A 15,187-nucleotide genomic window follows, 5' to 3' on the forward strand; every position below is an offset into this window, starting at 1 on the left:
GCTCCCTCTTGTGGCCATATACCTCCTGACTACAGTACATGCAAAGTATAGAGCTGTACTTGTATAGGATCTATTATCTGGAATTCGTAGGGTCTTTGATACAAAGCATCTTTTTGCAGTTTAGATCACTATACCTTAAGTTTGTCAAAAATCATTTAAACATTAAATAAACCCAATAGGATTGTTTTGTCACTGGTATGGATTTATGCCATCTAGTTACCATAAAGTACATTGTACTGTTTTATTATTACAGAGTAAAAGGACACAGTTTTTAAAAATGTGAAAAAAGGGTGTAGGGACCCATAGGGTTAAGCTCCCTATGGCTTTACTTCCCTATCTATTCTTATCTGTACTGTTATAGGGCAGAGCCCTCTAAACTCAGGTTACAGTTCTTAGGCTACCCCTAATAGATTTAGCCCAGGTTGACCACTCCTCTTCAGACTATATAGTGTCTTGCAAGGAGGAGTGTCTTCCTCTCTGGCTGCTGTTGTCTCTAGGCTTCACGTCATTGAGCCTGAGGCACAAGGCCCCAGTAAAGAGAACCAGCCATTTCTAAAGTCGGGGACAGGGCCCCGTGAATGAGAACAAGCCAGCACAGTCAGTCTTACTTAATAGCACCCTCTAGGAGTGGTGAGTGTAGTCAGCTTATTTAGCAAGGGCAGTTAATAGCCCCATCCAGGAGTTGTAAGAGGGTTTAGCCTACCCCGGCTCTGTTGTCGTTCTTTAGGGACCGGTTTTAGACGCCAGGTACCAGGTTAGGTGCTCGCCCCTGGACCACAGTTGGCCGGAACACTCTTCATCTCAGGTATTCAACTAATCCCCTGTGCATCCTCCAAGTGGGTTATTCTGTTCCTTGAGTGTCACATCTGCTATATTCCATTGTGACCAATTCCTATACTGCTGTGACTGTGAGTATATACCCTGCTGCACTATTCAACTTGTGCTTAGTTCAATAAACCAGTTATTATTGCATCATAAGAATTCTCTGGCGTCCATCTTTTAATAATTGCACCACACACCTTAGCTAGCTGTAGTTCAACTACACCCTCGCTCCATCTAAATTCTCCCATATAGCGGAGGCTCACTCCTTTGTATTAAGTGTCGCATGTAACCCATGCTCCCAATTATACTACTAGCCTGGATTTGTCCCTAAATAGGTCAAATAAGTGTTACAAGGGCTATATGGGAGATGGCCTGACAGTAATTTGGAGATCTGGGTTAATGGGTTTTTCTGTATGCATTATCCCATACCTGTATAACAAAATAAATTAATTACATTTTGCTATGCAAGCAAAATGCCAGCCTGCCAAGGAGGTAGCACACATGCTTCTGGGTTTAAGGTTGCGCTAGCAACATGCCTTTTTCTGAAGCAAACTTAATCCAGTAAAGTACCAGTAGGGAAAAGGTTAATATTACTTGACACTTACTGATTTTCATATTGCAGTACATTTGTTTATATATAAACTAAATTCACAAAAACATAAAATGTAAGAAGCTTAAAAATAAAGGACTAAAATCTCTTATAGTGATGAGCGAATCTGTCCCATTTCGCTTAGCCATAAAACTCGCGAAACGCATTTGTCGCGTAATTTTTTTATTGTCGCTTGCGGTTTTTTTGTTGCCCGCATCTATTTTTTGTCGCCATGTCTTTTGTTTTTGTTGCCCACACTATTTTGACGCGCCCGGGTTTTTGTTTTTACGCGACTGCGCCGTTTTTTTTATGCGACTGCGCCTTTTTTGATGTGGCGCACCCTTTTTTAATACGTCCAACTTGACGGGCGACAAAAAAGTGGGCATGCGCCGTTGGCCAAACTTGCATATGGAGCAGTGGGGAGAAGTCCCCATTGCTCCGTATGGGAACACAAATTTTAAGATATTGGTGCGGCGGGGCGGCATGCCGCCCCCAGGTTTCTGCCGCCCTAGGCCCGGGCCTTTGTGGCCTCTCCACAAATCCGGGCCTGACCATTTAAAGGAAAACTATACCATAAGAATGAATACTTAACCAACAGATTGCTTAGTTACAGCCTAGATGGAAATTTGTCAAAAAAGTCATTTTAATCACTGACACCAGAGATCCTCAGCTCAATTGATTTGCTCTCTTTGTTCAGTTTAGCAGAATACTTTCCCCCAGGTTCATCCTCTTCCTTGCTGAACTGATACCTAAGTAGGATAAAGTGAGGTCTCTCTCCCGGCTGTTGGATATACCAGTGCAGGTATGGGTTGCTGTCTGTTGTTTCATACGTACAATCTATAGTTACTTTTTCCCCATACTGAACTGACAGAAAGGGATTCTGTAAGACTTTATCAGCCTTGGACAATGCTACAAAGATAACAAATGAATGATTTAATACATAATAAATATTCATGCTTAAATACATGTGGAAAACATTTAAAATATGTCATATGTAGAATTCTTTTCTTATTCAATAGAAAAGTGCAAATGAGTGCAGATGTCCCCAGATGCATCTCTGATAAGGAACACTTGATCATAGGAGAAAAGACTTAAAGAGAAGCTTTAATTGTATTGTTTTCTTTTTTTAATTAAACTTATTCTACCATAAATAAAATCTCTCTGAGCTTTCATTGTTTGGTTTATTTGCTTCATAACAAGAAAGGGATTCTCAATTTCAATTTGTGCCCATGTTCCCATTATGTCTCTCCTTCTAAGTCACCATCCATTTCTGATCTTTAACCTACAAAATGCTGAGGATTGTGATTTGTTTTAATGCAATGATGGTTAATTTTTAGTGTCAGGTATGTAAATGTCCCCATTGTATGTGAGCACCATAGGGTGGGGGTTACATGCACCCAATGTGATTACAGTGAAGGACCCATGCTCCCTCTGGTGGCCATATACCTCCTGCCTACAGTGCATGCAAAGCATAAAACCTTCATGTTAAAATACTATACCGGAATAAACAGATGATATATTTAGGGGCCCATTCATTAAAGCACAATTGAGTACAAAAGAAAAATTGTATTTTTTCTAATTTCTAACTTTTCGTATTGACCATGATAATATTGTTAAAATAGTACGACTTTTTTGAGGTTTTCGTTGAGAAACTGCCTCAGGCAGCAGAGCCCCCAAAGTTACCAGTGGTGGCAAAAATCTGCTCCTGCTAACTTTAAGAGCCAAATTTCCTGTTTTTAAAATGAAAATTCGGCTCTGCTAGTGCAGATAGTACAATCACACTGTCTACGCTAGCAATGAGGCCCCTCCCTGTAACCCCTCTGGCACTGTAAAAGTAATTGCGGGGGGCTGAGGGGGGGGCGGCATCGGAGGAGCCACCTTGGGAAGCTTAGGAGCCAAAAACGCCCCTGTATTTTGGGGAAACTGAACAGACCCTCCAACAGATTTACAAGTTCACAGATGTAATGTGAAAACAGAATTTGTAATTGGGGGCACTTTTTAAAAGCACCAACCACAGTATCTATTAACTCAGGATAAAATCAGAGGATTTCAGCACAGTTTCCACAGTTTTGTGAGTTATTTTGAGAAACAAAATAGAACAGTTTTGCTTATCACTATGCTGGACAACCCGGTTGCTTTTGTATCTGAAATTTCTGTTAATATTTGTGTGTTGCTTTACCACATACTTACATGGTGTGTGACCATTGTGTGTATTTCTATATGTGTACATAGTAATGCACATGCAACCAAACCCATTGCAAATTCATGTATTTATAAATGAGAGCTCCCATGGTTTTATGAGAAACTGTGTTAATATAGGTCAGACAGACTTTGTTGATGTTTATAATCCACATCACAAGGGTGCTGCATAGACACAAACATATCAAGTCATATATACAGTCAGTCAGCAGCACTATGGGGAGAGCCAGAGCTTCTTGTACAGAGGAGGCAGCAGAGAGAGACACTGTGGGACTCAGAGCACAATAATACAGCCCAGAGTCAGACTCACTGACACCAGAGATTCTCAGATCAATGGATTTGCTTTCTTTGTGCAGTTTAGCAGAATACTTTCCCCCAGGTTCATCCTCTTCCTTGAACTGATGCCTGTGTAGGATAAAGTGAGGTCTCTCTCCCGGTCGTTGGATATACCAGTGCAGGTATGGATTACTGTATGCTGTTTCATATGTACAGTTTAAAATGACATTTTCACCAGTCTTAGTGGATATAATAGGATCTTGTTCAACTTTATCAGCCACCAGTAACCCTGAAAATAAAATAAAAATATGGAAATATATCAGGAATGCAAACTGAAAACCAGACACACTATAGATAATATAAAATAATTAAATATAATCTTCTAATATTGTTGTCTATGCCAAATGTATCCAGCACACAAAATTAGAAAAAACTCCCCAAAATTACCTGTTATACAAGTACAAATAACTGCTGACAGCCATAGATTCATCTTTGAGAGAATGTATCTGCAGTACCTAAATAAAAGTAGGGCTGTTGGCTTTACATATAGGTGAGAAAGTTCCACCTTTAAGGAAACCTGTATTGCCCCACCCCCAAGAGTAAAAGAGAGCAAGAAAAGAAAAGAAAGATCTTTAGTATCTCAATAGACTAAAATATTAATGGACAAAAATAATAACCATAAATTAACCAAAAACGACGTGATCCATTTGTTCATAGTCCAAATATAAAAATGTATTGCCCTAACATTATTTATAGTTGTGTTTATACTGATTATTTCATGTGATATGAAAACAGAAAGCTCTGTCTTCTTATTCTTAGAATTTGACTCCCTCTTGTGGCCAGATTTAAAATGACTATAATGCATTCAAAATATTTTTTAAATTGAATTCCAGAAATATAAATGCTGCCCAATGTGTCCATTTGCAACGAGAAGTCTACGTTTTACTAAGAGCAATATATATTTAGGTCAGCAGGCCTAATGCTATCAGCTACTCTCTGTTCTATATCACAGTTTTCTGTTTTATCAGATTGATGAATGAATGCCAGGAATAATAGGTATCGGGTTTTTTTTCAAAAGAATAGGAACAGAATACTTGTCCAGGCACAATAATAAGTATAGTAAAAGCCTGATTTTATGTTTCTTCAGGGACTTAAAAAAAAAAACATTATAATTGAAGAGGCCGGCAATAAAAACGTGGAAAGTACAGAAAAAAGTAAAACATGAGCAAGTAAAATCAGGTTTGACTTTATAATATTATGACAGAGTTACAGAAATATACATCTCAGAAATACTATTTTTTTATGTTTTAAAATTTACCATCTTGTGAAATAAAGAAAACCAAAAGAATATGTAAAGACAGGAGTACTAATTCAAAATTTTAACTTTACCTTAACCTGTCAGTATTTACATTAACCCCTTATTTACACCCAGCATAGATGATTGCAAAAGGAAAGATCACATCTTTTAGCACCATGGAAAGAGCCAGAGCTTCTTGTACAGAGGAGGCAGCAGAGAGAGACACTGTGGGACTCAGAGCACAATAATACAGCCCAGAGTCAGACTCACTGACACCAGAGATCCTCAGCTCAATGGATTTGCTCTCTTTGTTCAGTTTTGATGAATACTTTGCCCCAGGTTCATTTTCTGCCTTGCTGTACAAATGCCTCAGCAGGATAAAATGAGTTTTTTTCCCAGGTTGCTGGACATACCAGTGGAGAGAGGGGTCAGTGCTTGCTGTTTTGAAATTGCAAATAAAGGCAACATTCCCACCAACACGTACTGTCTGCTCTAAGGGAATCTGTGTGACATTGTCAGCCATAGAGCACCCTGGATTAGAGAAAAATTATTTAGAACAGATACGATGAAAAGAAGCAAAGTAATATATTATTTCATCTTTTTTTACAATGTACGATAGTGACATTTCTCACTGGGTGATTGTACTGTCGCATTTTATACTAGCATATGTATAAACCTCTATATCATGGAGATGGATGTTGAGAAAAAACTACAGTACATGTATACCTGTAAGTACTAAATTCTTGTGATGCACGACATACTACGGAAATGCTAAATGTTCCACTTACATTTAGAAAACCACATATTACTGGTTCTACAGGGTAACAATTCTTACCTGACAAAATGATATAAAGCACAGCCCTTAAATACAGCATCATTTTCTTGAATGGAAGGGTGGAAAGTTCCTCTGATAATGTAGGCTGTATATAAACTTTAAAGAAAGAGGAGGGGCTCCCATTCAGCCAGGGAGAGCATGATTATGGGGCTAATTTACTAAGATAGTTGAACAATTACACAGGCACGCATTTTGATTGGTTGCTTTAGACAACTACACTTGAGCAATTTACATTAGTAAATGAGCCTTTGTGTTTCTTAACTGAACAATAATTGCAGTTCTGCCAACTAATAATTGATGTAGGATGATATGTATGATTGTGATTGATCTCAATGTAGAGGGCTCCCAGAAGCAAAACTGGTACCAAGAAATGCCAATGTTGAGAACCATTATTTAACCAATGTTACAAACCCACACTTCACTCCAAAGCCGGTTATAAAAGTTCTCCCCGAACTTCCTACTTGCGTATTGCAGCAAACCAGGGCTTAAATGCAGGAGAGCGAGTAATCAGTGTATCGCTAATAGCCTTAAACAATCTACTGTGAATATGATTTTAAATTTATGATTTTAAATTAAAGAAAGCATTCATGTAATGCAATTTTTCTCCAGATCCTCCAGAAGGGAAGTGATAAAAAATACTGCAATATATAACAGGGTTAGAACCAAGATCAATTATAAATAGAGAAAGTGAGCCCAATAGTCAAAGTGAATAGGTAATTCAGCCCTGTGGGGTTGATGAGATTGTGGTGGCGCTGCAGTTTGTTGGTGTAAAACTGTTCATACCCCAGCTCCATTGTAGCACATTTACTGTACATAAAAGCTATATAACGTACAGGTGCTGGGATAGAGCTGGGATTATATACAGAAGATGAGCCAAGGATTATCATGGCATATGTAGCTTCAGAAATCCTGCACACACTAAAGAATGACTTTTCTATTGCAGTTATCTCATATATTGAGGTACTCCCATGTCAATAGCATGTTTTGTAGGGATGTAGCGAACCTAAAAAAAAAAGTTTGCGAAGATGTTCGCGAACTTACGCCAAAACCCGCGAATATTTGCGAACTTTGCGAACCCCATATACTTCAATGGGAAGGCGAACTTTAAAAACTAGAAAAGCCATTTCTGGGCAGAAAACTGATTTTAAAGTTGTTTAAAGGGTGCCACGACCTGAACAGTGGCATGCAGGAGGGGGATCAAGGGCAAAAACTTCTCTGAAAAATACTTTGTTGGCACAGAGTTGCGCAAAAAACGCAAGCTATTCTAGCGAAAATACGCGGCTTTTTTGCTATGTCGCGCTAAACACCATGAAAATGGGATTTGCGGAAAAACGCCATGTGTGACTTGTGCGGCATATTGTACAATACTTTTGCGACGATAAAAAACGCGGCGGAAAACGCGGCCCCAAACTGCGAACATGCGCTGAAAGTTCGCGAACATACGCGTTCGCGAACACCCGATGTTCGCGCGAATTTGTTAGCGGGCGAACAATTCGCTACATCTCTAATGTTTTGTCCTTCTTTTACACCTGTATAAGAGCTCACCCTTTTAGAGTTTCCAATTCCATAGGATATATCTTCCCTAACAATACTGGTATGAAGTTGTTTGCAGGTGGTTCAACAACAAAAAGGAAAACAGGAATTGAACATTTAATCAGCATATTACAAATAGCTCAACTGTATTGCTAGATTGCTTATAGGCACAAGTGCCCATTAACTAGCCTGATTCAGCACTGCAATTTATTTCAGCTTGATCCAAACCCAACCTAGGGCTGAATGTTAATTTATCCATCATTGACAATAGTATTTTGATAAAATAGGGTTGATTCACTAAAGTGCGATAAGCGTTATCGCATGCTTTTTTTATTAAAATAGACGTGAAAAAAACATGCGATTCGCTAAAGTATTATCGCATGCTTTAAGTCGCGTATCACGTGCGTTAAATAGTGCGCAACCAAATGCGTTAATTTTTACGCATTGCATTAATTCTCGCGCAGAAATAATACTAACGCATGATTCACAAACACTTAGACGCGCTAAATATTGCATTAGTCTGTGTGAAAATGAACACCTACTTGAAGCAGGCAGTAATTATAGAAAAGTACAGTTCATGAGCTATTGGCAACACAATATGGACTTTGCAGTGTGATTTATTCAAGTCTGTGTTGGCCCTAGAGTGACGCAGCCTCCAGTTTGCAGGGAAATGGTCATTTTCAGAACAGTAGTTTTCCGAAAGTAATGGCCTGTATGGCTAATATGGCGTGCACTTTTGCGCACACGGTGACAATTTGTGCACGCTGCTTTAATTAGCGCGGGTTGCGTCAAATACCGCACAAAAATAACTGAAATAACGCAGACAGCATCTCGTCTAAATTAACGCAAGTATCCTTTTAGTGAATTGTGCGTTAAGACGTGAAAAATAAGACGCAATTTTTTTAACACATGCTATAAATAGCGCTCGTTTTATCGCACTTTAGTAAATCAACCCTAATGTCTTTAATCAATATAATATCATTTTCCCTAAATATCTTACTTTACCACTCCACTTTTACCACCACCAAAGTATACTGTACAATAGAGGTGTATGTATAAAGAGAAGGACTATTTCTGTGAGCATGTATTTATTGCAATATTTCAATTTTGTCCATGCATAAAAAACAGAGCTTTTTGTACAATGGTGGTTAAAGAGAGAGACACTGTGGGACGAAGAGCACAATAATACAGCCCAGAGTCAGACTCACTGACACCAGAGATCCTCAGCTCAAATGTTTTGGTTTCTGTAATCAGTTTTGAAGAATATTTTTTTTCAAATACAGCTTCTTCCTTTTGGTAAAGTTCCCTGAGTTGGAGAAAGCGAGGACTCGTTCCTGGTGGTTGCACATACCATTGGAGAGAAGCCTGAGTACTCGCTGTCTCATAATTGCAAGTGAACAACACTAGCTGGCTGATTTCAGCTTTCACATCAGGGGGTGTCTGAATGACACTGTCTCCTTTAGAAAAAGCTAGGGAAAGATACAAGAATTTTTAGACAGCAGATTCAGAAAATGAATTAAAATATTCTAAAGACTTTGTTATACTAGCAATCTCCAGGTCCTAAGTGGCAAAGGTTGTGCCTATTTATGAGCTAAACATTGTGACTATAGGCTTTGTTACAAGCTTAGTTCAAATCATGATATACATGATACACCTATGTCTAGGTTTCTGATGGGGGTCAAAATAATAATCAGTTTCATTGTTTCTTACCTGATTCTATAAACCAAAGTACAGTACACAACCACAACATCATCTTGGCTAAGGAAAGGCACAGAAAACCATTTTAACTTTATTGAGAGGCTGTGGGTTTATCTATTGGGGAGGGGCTTCTGAATGAGTGACAGCTTAGTGTAAAGATTTGGTGGGCTTTTAATTTATTGCGGCTTCATATTTCAGCAATCCAGTGTAATTCAGTGTATTTAATAACGATATGTAAGATTTTATTGTTAACATGTTAAGGTTCATCAAAATAAAAAGGAAAGAAATTGCTTTTATTTTTCACATTTTAAAGGAGACATAGTGCATCATACTCATTTTTTGGTAATATATTTCCCTTTCTCTAAAATGTATCCTGCTTCTATAAAAGTTGGTTTTAAAAACATTTTACCTGTTAAAAATGTAATTATACTAAAGAGAGAAGCAGGCAATGTCCCGCCCCAGTATTAGTTTTGCTTCACTGACAATTAGCACAGGCCTTTTTTCAATGAGAATAACACGAAGCATGTAAGTTGGATGGCACTCCAGCTGGTAAATAATAACTTTCTTTATAGGAAAGAGGTTTATTCATGGGGACCTGCTGGAGGGCCCTTTATATCACAGCTGATAGCACTAAATTGTGCAGTTGTGATAAAACCTCCCTGCAAACTATTAACCCCCCACACACACACACATTATTGCCCATTTATTTTGAGCAGAGCATAGTGCAAAGCATAAAAAACAGTTGCAGTCTTTCGAGTTTTTGCACTTAGAAGAAGGAATGCTGCAGTTCTCTGTGGCCCCTGGTGGTTACAGCACTGTCTGCATTTGGCAGCTCTGTATTCTTAAAGGGCAGGCGGAGGGAGGCATGTAGGCATACCTACTTCCACCCTCTACCCATGATTGCTTAACCTCTCTACATATGGTTTATAAAAAAAAGAACCTGGCATGAACCAGTAAAATAGTAAATGTACAAACAAATCCATTCAGATTAAGGTCATTCAAATGTTTAAGTAAGCACCCAAATATCTATAAAAGCATATTTACATACTGAAAAAGGGTTTACCTTTATATATTATATACATTTTATACAGTAGGTGGCAGCAAAATTACTTTTTTTTTTTTTTTTTTAAACAAAATGGAAAATCACTACTGAAAACAGTAACAGTGAAGTAAAATTTAAACCCAAAAACTGTGCATGTGTGTTGTTGCAATGTGACAGGGTCAATGTGACACTAGAGTGCTACCATACAGCTATTGTGTACATTATGGGGCAGATTGATTAAAGTACGACCGGTCTGAATCCGATTCTGAATCCGCACTGTGCGTATTTTCTGTGCCTTTTTCATACCTTTTGTGCGCCTTTTTCATACTTTGCGACAAAATTTGTGCGGCAAAATTGTATTGTGGCACCGAGTACGAAAGTCTCAGATTCATTCAAGCTTCGGTATCGTGACTTTCCTTGGGCCGGGTTGGAGCTGCAGAGTGCCATTGAGTCCTATGGGAGACTTTCCTTGGGCCGGGTTGGAGCTGCAGAGTGCCATTGAGCCCTATGGGAGACTTTCCTTGGGCCGGGTTGGAGCTGCAGAGTGCCATTGAGCCCTATGGGAGACTTTCCTTGGGCCAGGTTGGAGCTGCAGAGTGCCATTGAGCCCTATGGGAGACTTTCCTTGGGCCAGGTTGGAGCTGCAGAGTGCCATTGAGCCCTATGGGAGGCTTTCCTTGGGCCGGGTTGGAGCTGCAGAGTGCCATTGAGCCCTATGGGAGACTTTCCTTGGGCCGGGTTGGAGCTGCAGAGTGCCATTGAGCCCTATGGGAGACTTTCCTTGGGCCAGGTTGGAGCTGCAGAGTGCCATTGAGCCCTATGGGAGACTTTCCTTGGGCCAGGTTGAAGCTGCAGAGTGCCATTGAGCCCTATGGGAGACTTTCCTTGGGCCGGGTTGAAGCTGCAGAGTGCCATTGAGCCCTATGGGAGACTTTCCTTGGGCCGGGTTGGAGCTGCAGAGTGCCATTGAGCCCTATGGGAGACTTTCCTTGGGCCAGGTTGGAGCTGCAGAGTGCCATTGAGCCCTATGGGAGACTTTCCTTGGGCCAGGTTGGAGCTGCAGAGTGCCATTGAGCCCTATGGGAGACTTTCCTTGGGCCAGGTTGGAGCTGCAGAGTGCCATTGAGCCCTATGGGAGACTTTCCTTGGGCCAGGTTGGAGCTGCAGAGTGCCATTGAGTCCTATGGGAGGCTTCAAAAATCATGCACAGAAGGATCAAAGTCAGGAAGGTTTTCCCGCTGTTTATGATCGTTTGTATACAAAGATGTTGTGACTTTCGGAACGCCAATACGATATTATTGTGACTAATACGATTTTTTCATAAGCATTTGCGTGATATTTGCAATCATCAGAAATTATCGTATCCAATCCGAATTTTTCCCATTTTGGGATTCGAACTCGTACATTAATGAATCTGCCCCTATGTGTAGACTCTAGGCTTTGGGTGTAGGCAATATCTAAAATAGCTAATGTTCTGTTGGAAAAAATCACAATAGGGAATTAGTCAATATTTAGACTTTTTTTAATAATGAATGAACAAAGATTGTGATAAATCTATTTATCAGCTAGCTAAGGAATTTGAAAAGTGTCTGTATTCTGTGCTCTGCCAAAAGCTGCTTATTTAATTAAGGCTGAAAAACATTGTATCTTTTTTAGCGTTCAGTGCAGGAGATGGGAAATGAGGGACTTTTCAATAAGAATCTGGGACTGTGGATTGGGCTGAGCTGTTAAAATTGGGACTGTCCCGCCAAAAATACAACAGTTGGGAGGTATGGTTTAGCTCAGTGCTGTCCAACTGGCGGCCCGCGGGCCGCGTGCGGCCCTCGACCCCCCTCTGTGTGGCCCCCCACCTGTCTGGCTGCTTTGATGTCTTAACTCTGTGTTAACTTTAAATGGTATCAGTACTGAGATTAACTGGCCCCCTGCATGGTTCTCACCTCAGATTCAGGCTGTAATCCCCCTGTATTGTTTAAAAATGTAATCCCCTGAGTTGTTCACACCTTTTAATCTCTGCATTGTTCACCCCCTGCAGTGTTCACACCTCAGTCTCAGGCTGTAATCACCCACATTGTTCACCTCTTCACACCTCAGACATTGTATGTACTGCCTGGCCTATGCTGCCTGTGTATAGGCAGCATAGGTTAGGCAGAGTATGGCACATAGGCAGCATAGGGCAGGGAGGGTATGGCACACACAGGCAGCATAGGACAGGCAGAGTATGGCACATAGGCAACATAGGGCAGGCAGAGTATGGCACACACAGGCAGCATAGGGCAGGCAGAGTATTGCACACACAGGCAGCATAGGGCAGGCAGAGTATGGCACACACAGGCAGCATAGGGCAGGCAGAGTATGGTACACACAGGCAGCATAGGGCAGGCAGAGTATGGCACACACAGGCAGCATAGGGCAGGCAGAGTATGGCACACACAGGCAGCATAGGACAGGCAGAGTATGGCACACACAGGCAGCATAGGACAGGCAGAGTATGGCACACACAGGCAGCATAGGACAGGCAGAGTGCTGCCTGTGTGTGCCATACTCTGCCTGCCCTATGCTGCCTGTCGGAGGTGAACCTGGCAGGGGTTTGTTCTGGGAGTTTGTTAGCAGTTGAAATAGCCATTAAATGGTCCCTATCCACAGGGGGAGGCATATGGATTTAAGGGTGTGTCTTAATATGACATAATATAATTCTTTAACATATGAATGATGGTTGATACCCCTGCAGCGACCATTGTGATAAAATGGGTGTGGTTTGAAGTGGGTGTGGTTTAAAATGGGGGAGTGGCCAAAACTGGCTTCCATTAGCGGCCCTCCACCATGTATGCAAGAGAAATTCCGGCCCTTGGCACTGCAGAAGTTGGACAGCACTAGTTTAGCTGATACAAAATTGTACAAATAACCTTTTAATTCTTTAAAATGAATCCAACACACTTAAGCAATTGGGCACTTTACAGGGATTTTGTCATGATTTTTAAGGTATACTTGTTACTGTTGAGTGCTATTCTGATATCTACAACTTTTAGCAATACAGGTATTAGGGAGCTGCTATCTTGTTGCCTTCCTATTGTTCTGCTCATCGGCTGCTGGGGGAAAGGGAGGGGGGGATATCACACCAACTTGCAGCTCAGCAGTAAAGTGTGACTGAAGTGTATCAGAGCACAGGTCACATGGCTGTGGCACCCTGGGAAATAAAGAATATTGTTAGCCCCATATGAAATTTCAAAATGAAATTAAAAAAAAATGTGTTTTGAAAAACAGATTACAATGCAGGATTCTGCTGGAGAATCTCTATTAACTGATGCATTTTGAAAAAAACATGTTTTCCCATAACAGTATTCCTTTAAAGTCTCCCACACCCTAAGTTGACCTGGGCTGGCAGGACACCAGGAAAAAACACAGTGAGCCCTGCCCCCCCCATGGGCCCCCCCACCGGACCAGACCCAATCCCAGCTGTCCTCCCTTCCCAGATCACGTATACTTATGTGCGCTCCGGGGATGGAGTAATTGCAGTGGGGCATCTGAGGGGAGCATGTGCGGGTGTGGGGGCCCCTGCGGGGGGATGGGGGGGTGGGATGAAATAACTCAGACACTGGGAGAATATATATACTTCTTGCAGAAATTGGTAATTGGTAATTTAGTCCACAATGTAGCCGAAGTAAACCTTTATATTTTAAGTCTAATATTGTACCACTAGAGAGTGCTGGTGTAATATCTTATGCAAATATACTATTTTCATTTTAAAGTTGTGTGACATTAAAGGGCAGATTTACTAAAACTCTAACTTTTCTAATTTTTTTTCTTTATAAAAATTCAAATAAACTTATTTCCACAAATGTCTGACATTTACCAAAAAGTCTGAACTGAAAAAGTCTGTGTGGGAAAAAGTCACAGAAAAGTTGCAAAACTGAGACTTCTTTCTAATTGTTGCACCAAAACCTCTATTTTTTCAAATTGCACACAAAAAACCAGCATCAAAATTCCAAAAACCTCCAAAGCAAAGAAGGATCCTCCAGGGAAGGGACATCTGCCATTGACTTCTACATGATCTCAGCAAGTTTTAGCTGGCAAATTGTTGGATTAAGATTTTTAGCAGTTTTGTTGCATAGTAAATCTCGAAAAAATGTTATTGTTAAAAAATCTGAATAGGAAAGAAATCCGACAGGTAGCGAATGGCTTTCCTTATAATGCATGTTCCATGTTTTTACCCAGAATGCAGTGTTTATTGTCCACAATTCCAATGTTAGTGCAACTGCGAGGGGTAGTTGTATCTAATACACAAATAAAACACAAATGCTCTAAAAAAAAATTCTAAATTGGCATGGTATCATTTTGGATGTTCTGCATCAGAATGACTTCCGCATGTGATTATTTAGGTGCAAGTCTGTTGCACTTATTGACACAGGCCATTGTGGCCATCCTGGAATTATGTCACCCTGTTTGTCATTTAGAAAAGCAGATGGCACAGACGGACAGTAGCCCGATGACCCGTAGGAAAGCGTAGGGAAGAAGGGGCATGACGGAGCCGTTGAGCTGCCGTAGCCACTCCTAGTAGTTGGGATTGGTGGGTTCAGAATTACAGGGGTAGCATCAGAGGGAGTATAAATAGAAAGAGATCGTTCCCGCTTCTCCAGCCATCTTAGGCAGCACAGTAAATGCTGAAGTGTTGTTGGCGGGGTGGTTGAATCTGGAGAAACAATGATTTCTCAACAAGGGAGTTTAACAGTTAATTGGGGCTGGCACGCCTGGAATCTCAGGGGTAAGGAAATGTGTCTTGTTGGGTAGGTGGTTCCGGGCTAGAATGGCAGCTGGCGGCGCTAGTTACATTGCGCAGTTATTGGGTTGTTGCGGTGTATGGTTCTTTAAGAGTTGGTTGTTTGTTATACAAACATTTGT

At 40.7% G+C, this 15,187-nt stretch overlaps 1 protein-coding gene across 1 annotated transcript; it reads right to left on the reverse strand.

Moving 5' to 3' along the window:
- Positions 1-2,054: 2,054 nt before the first annotated feature.
- Positions 2,055-4,406, reverse strand: LOC116412205. Its single transcript, XM_031905896.1, has 3 exons — positions 4,334-4,406; positions 3,810-4,175; positions 2,055-2,320 (listed from the first exon to the last, which is right to left on the reverse strand). The coding sequence occupies exons 1-3, from the start codon at positions 4,374-4,376 to the stop codon at positions 2,055-2,057; spliced, it is 675 nt and encodes a 224-aa protein (XP_031761756.1). The 5' UTR covers positions 4,377-4,406.
- Positions 4,407-15,187: the final 10,781 nt, after the last annotated feature.

Source organism: Xenopus tropicalis, chromosome 1 (assembly GCF_000004195.4).
Source record: "Xenopus tropicalis strain Nigerian chromosome 1, UCB_Xtro_10.0, whole genome shotgun sequence".
Classification (NCBI taxonomy): Eukaryota; Metazoa; Chordata; class Amphibia; order Anura; family Pipidae; genus Xenopus; species Xenopus tropicalis.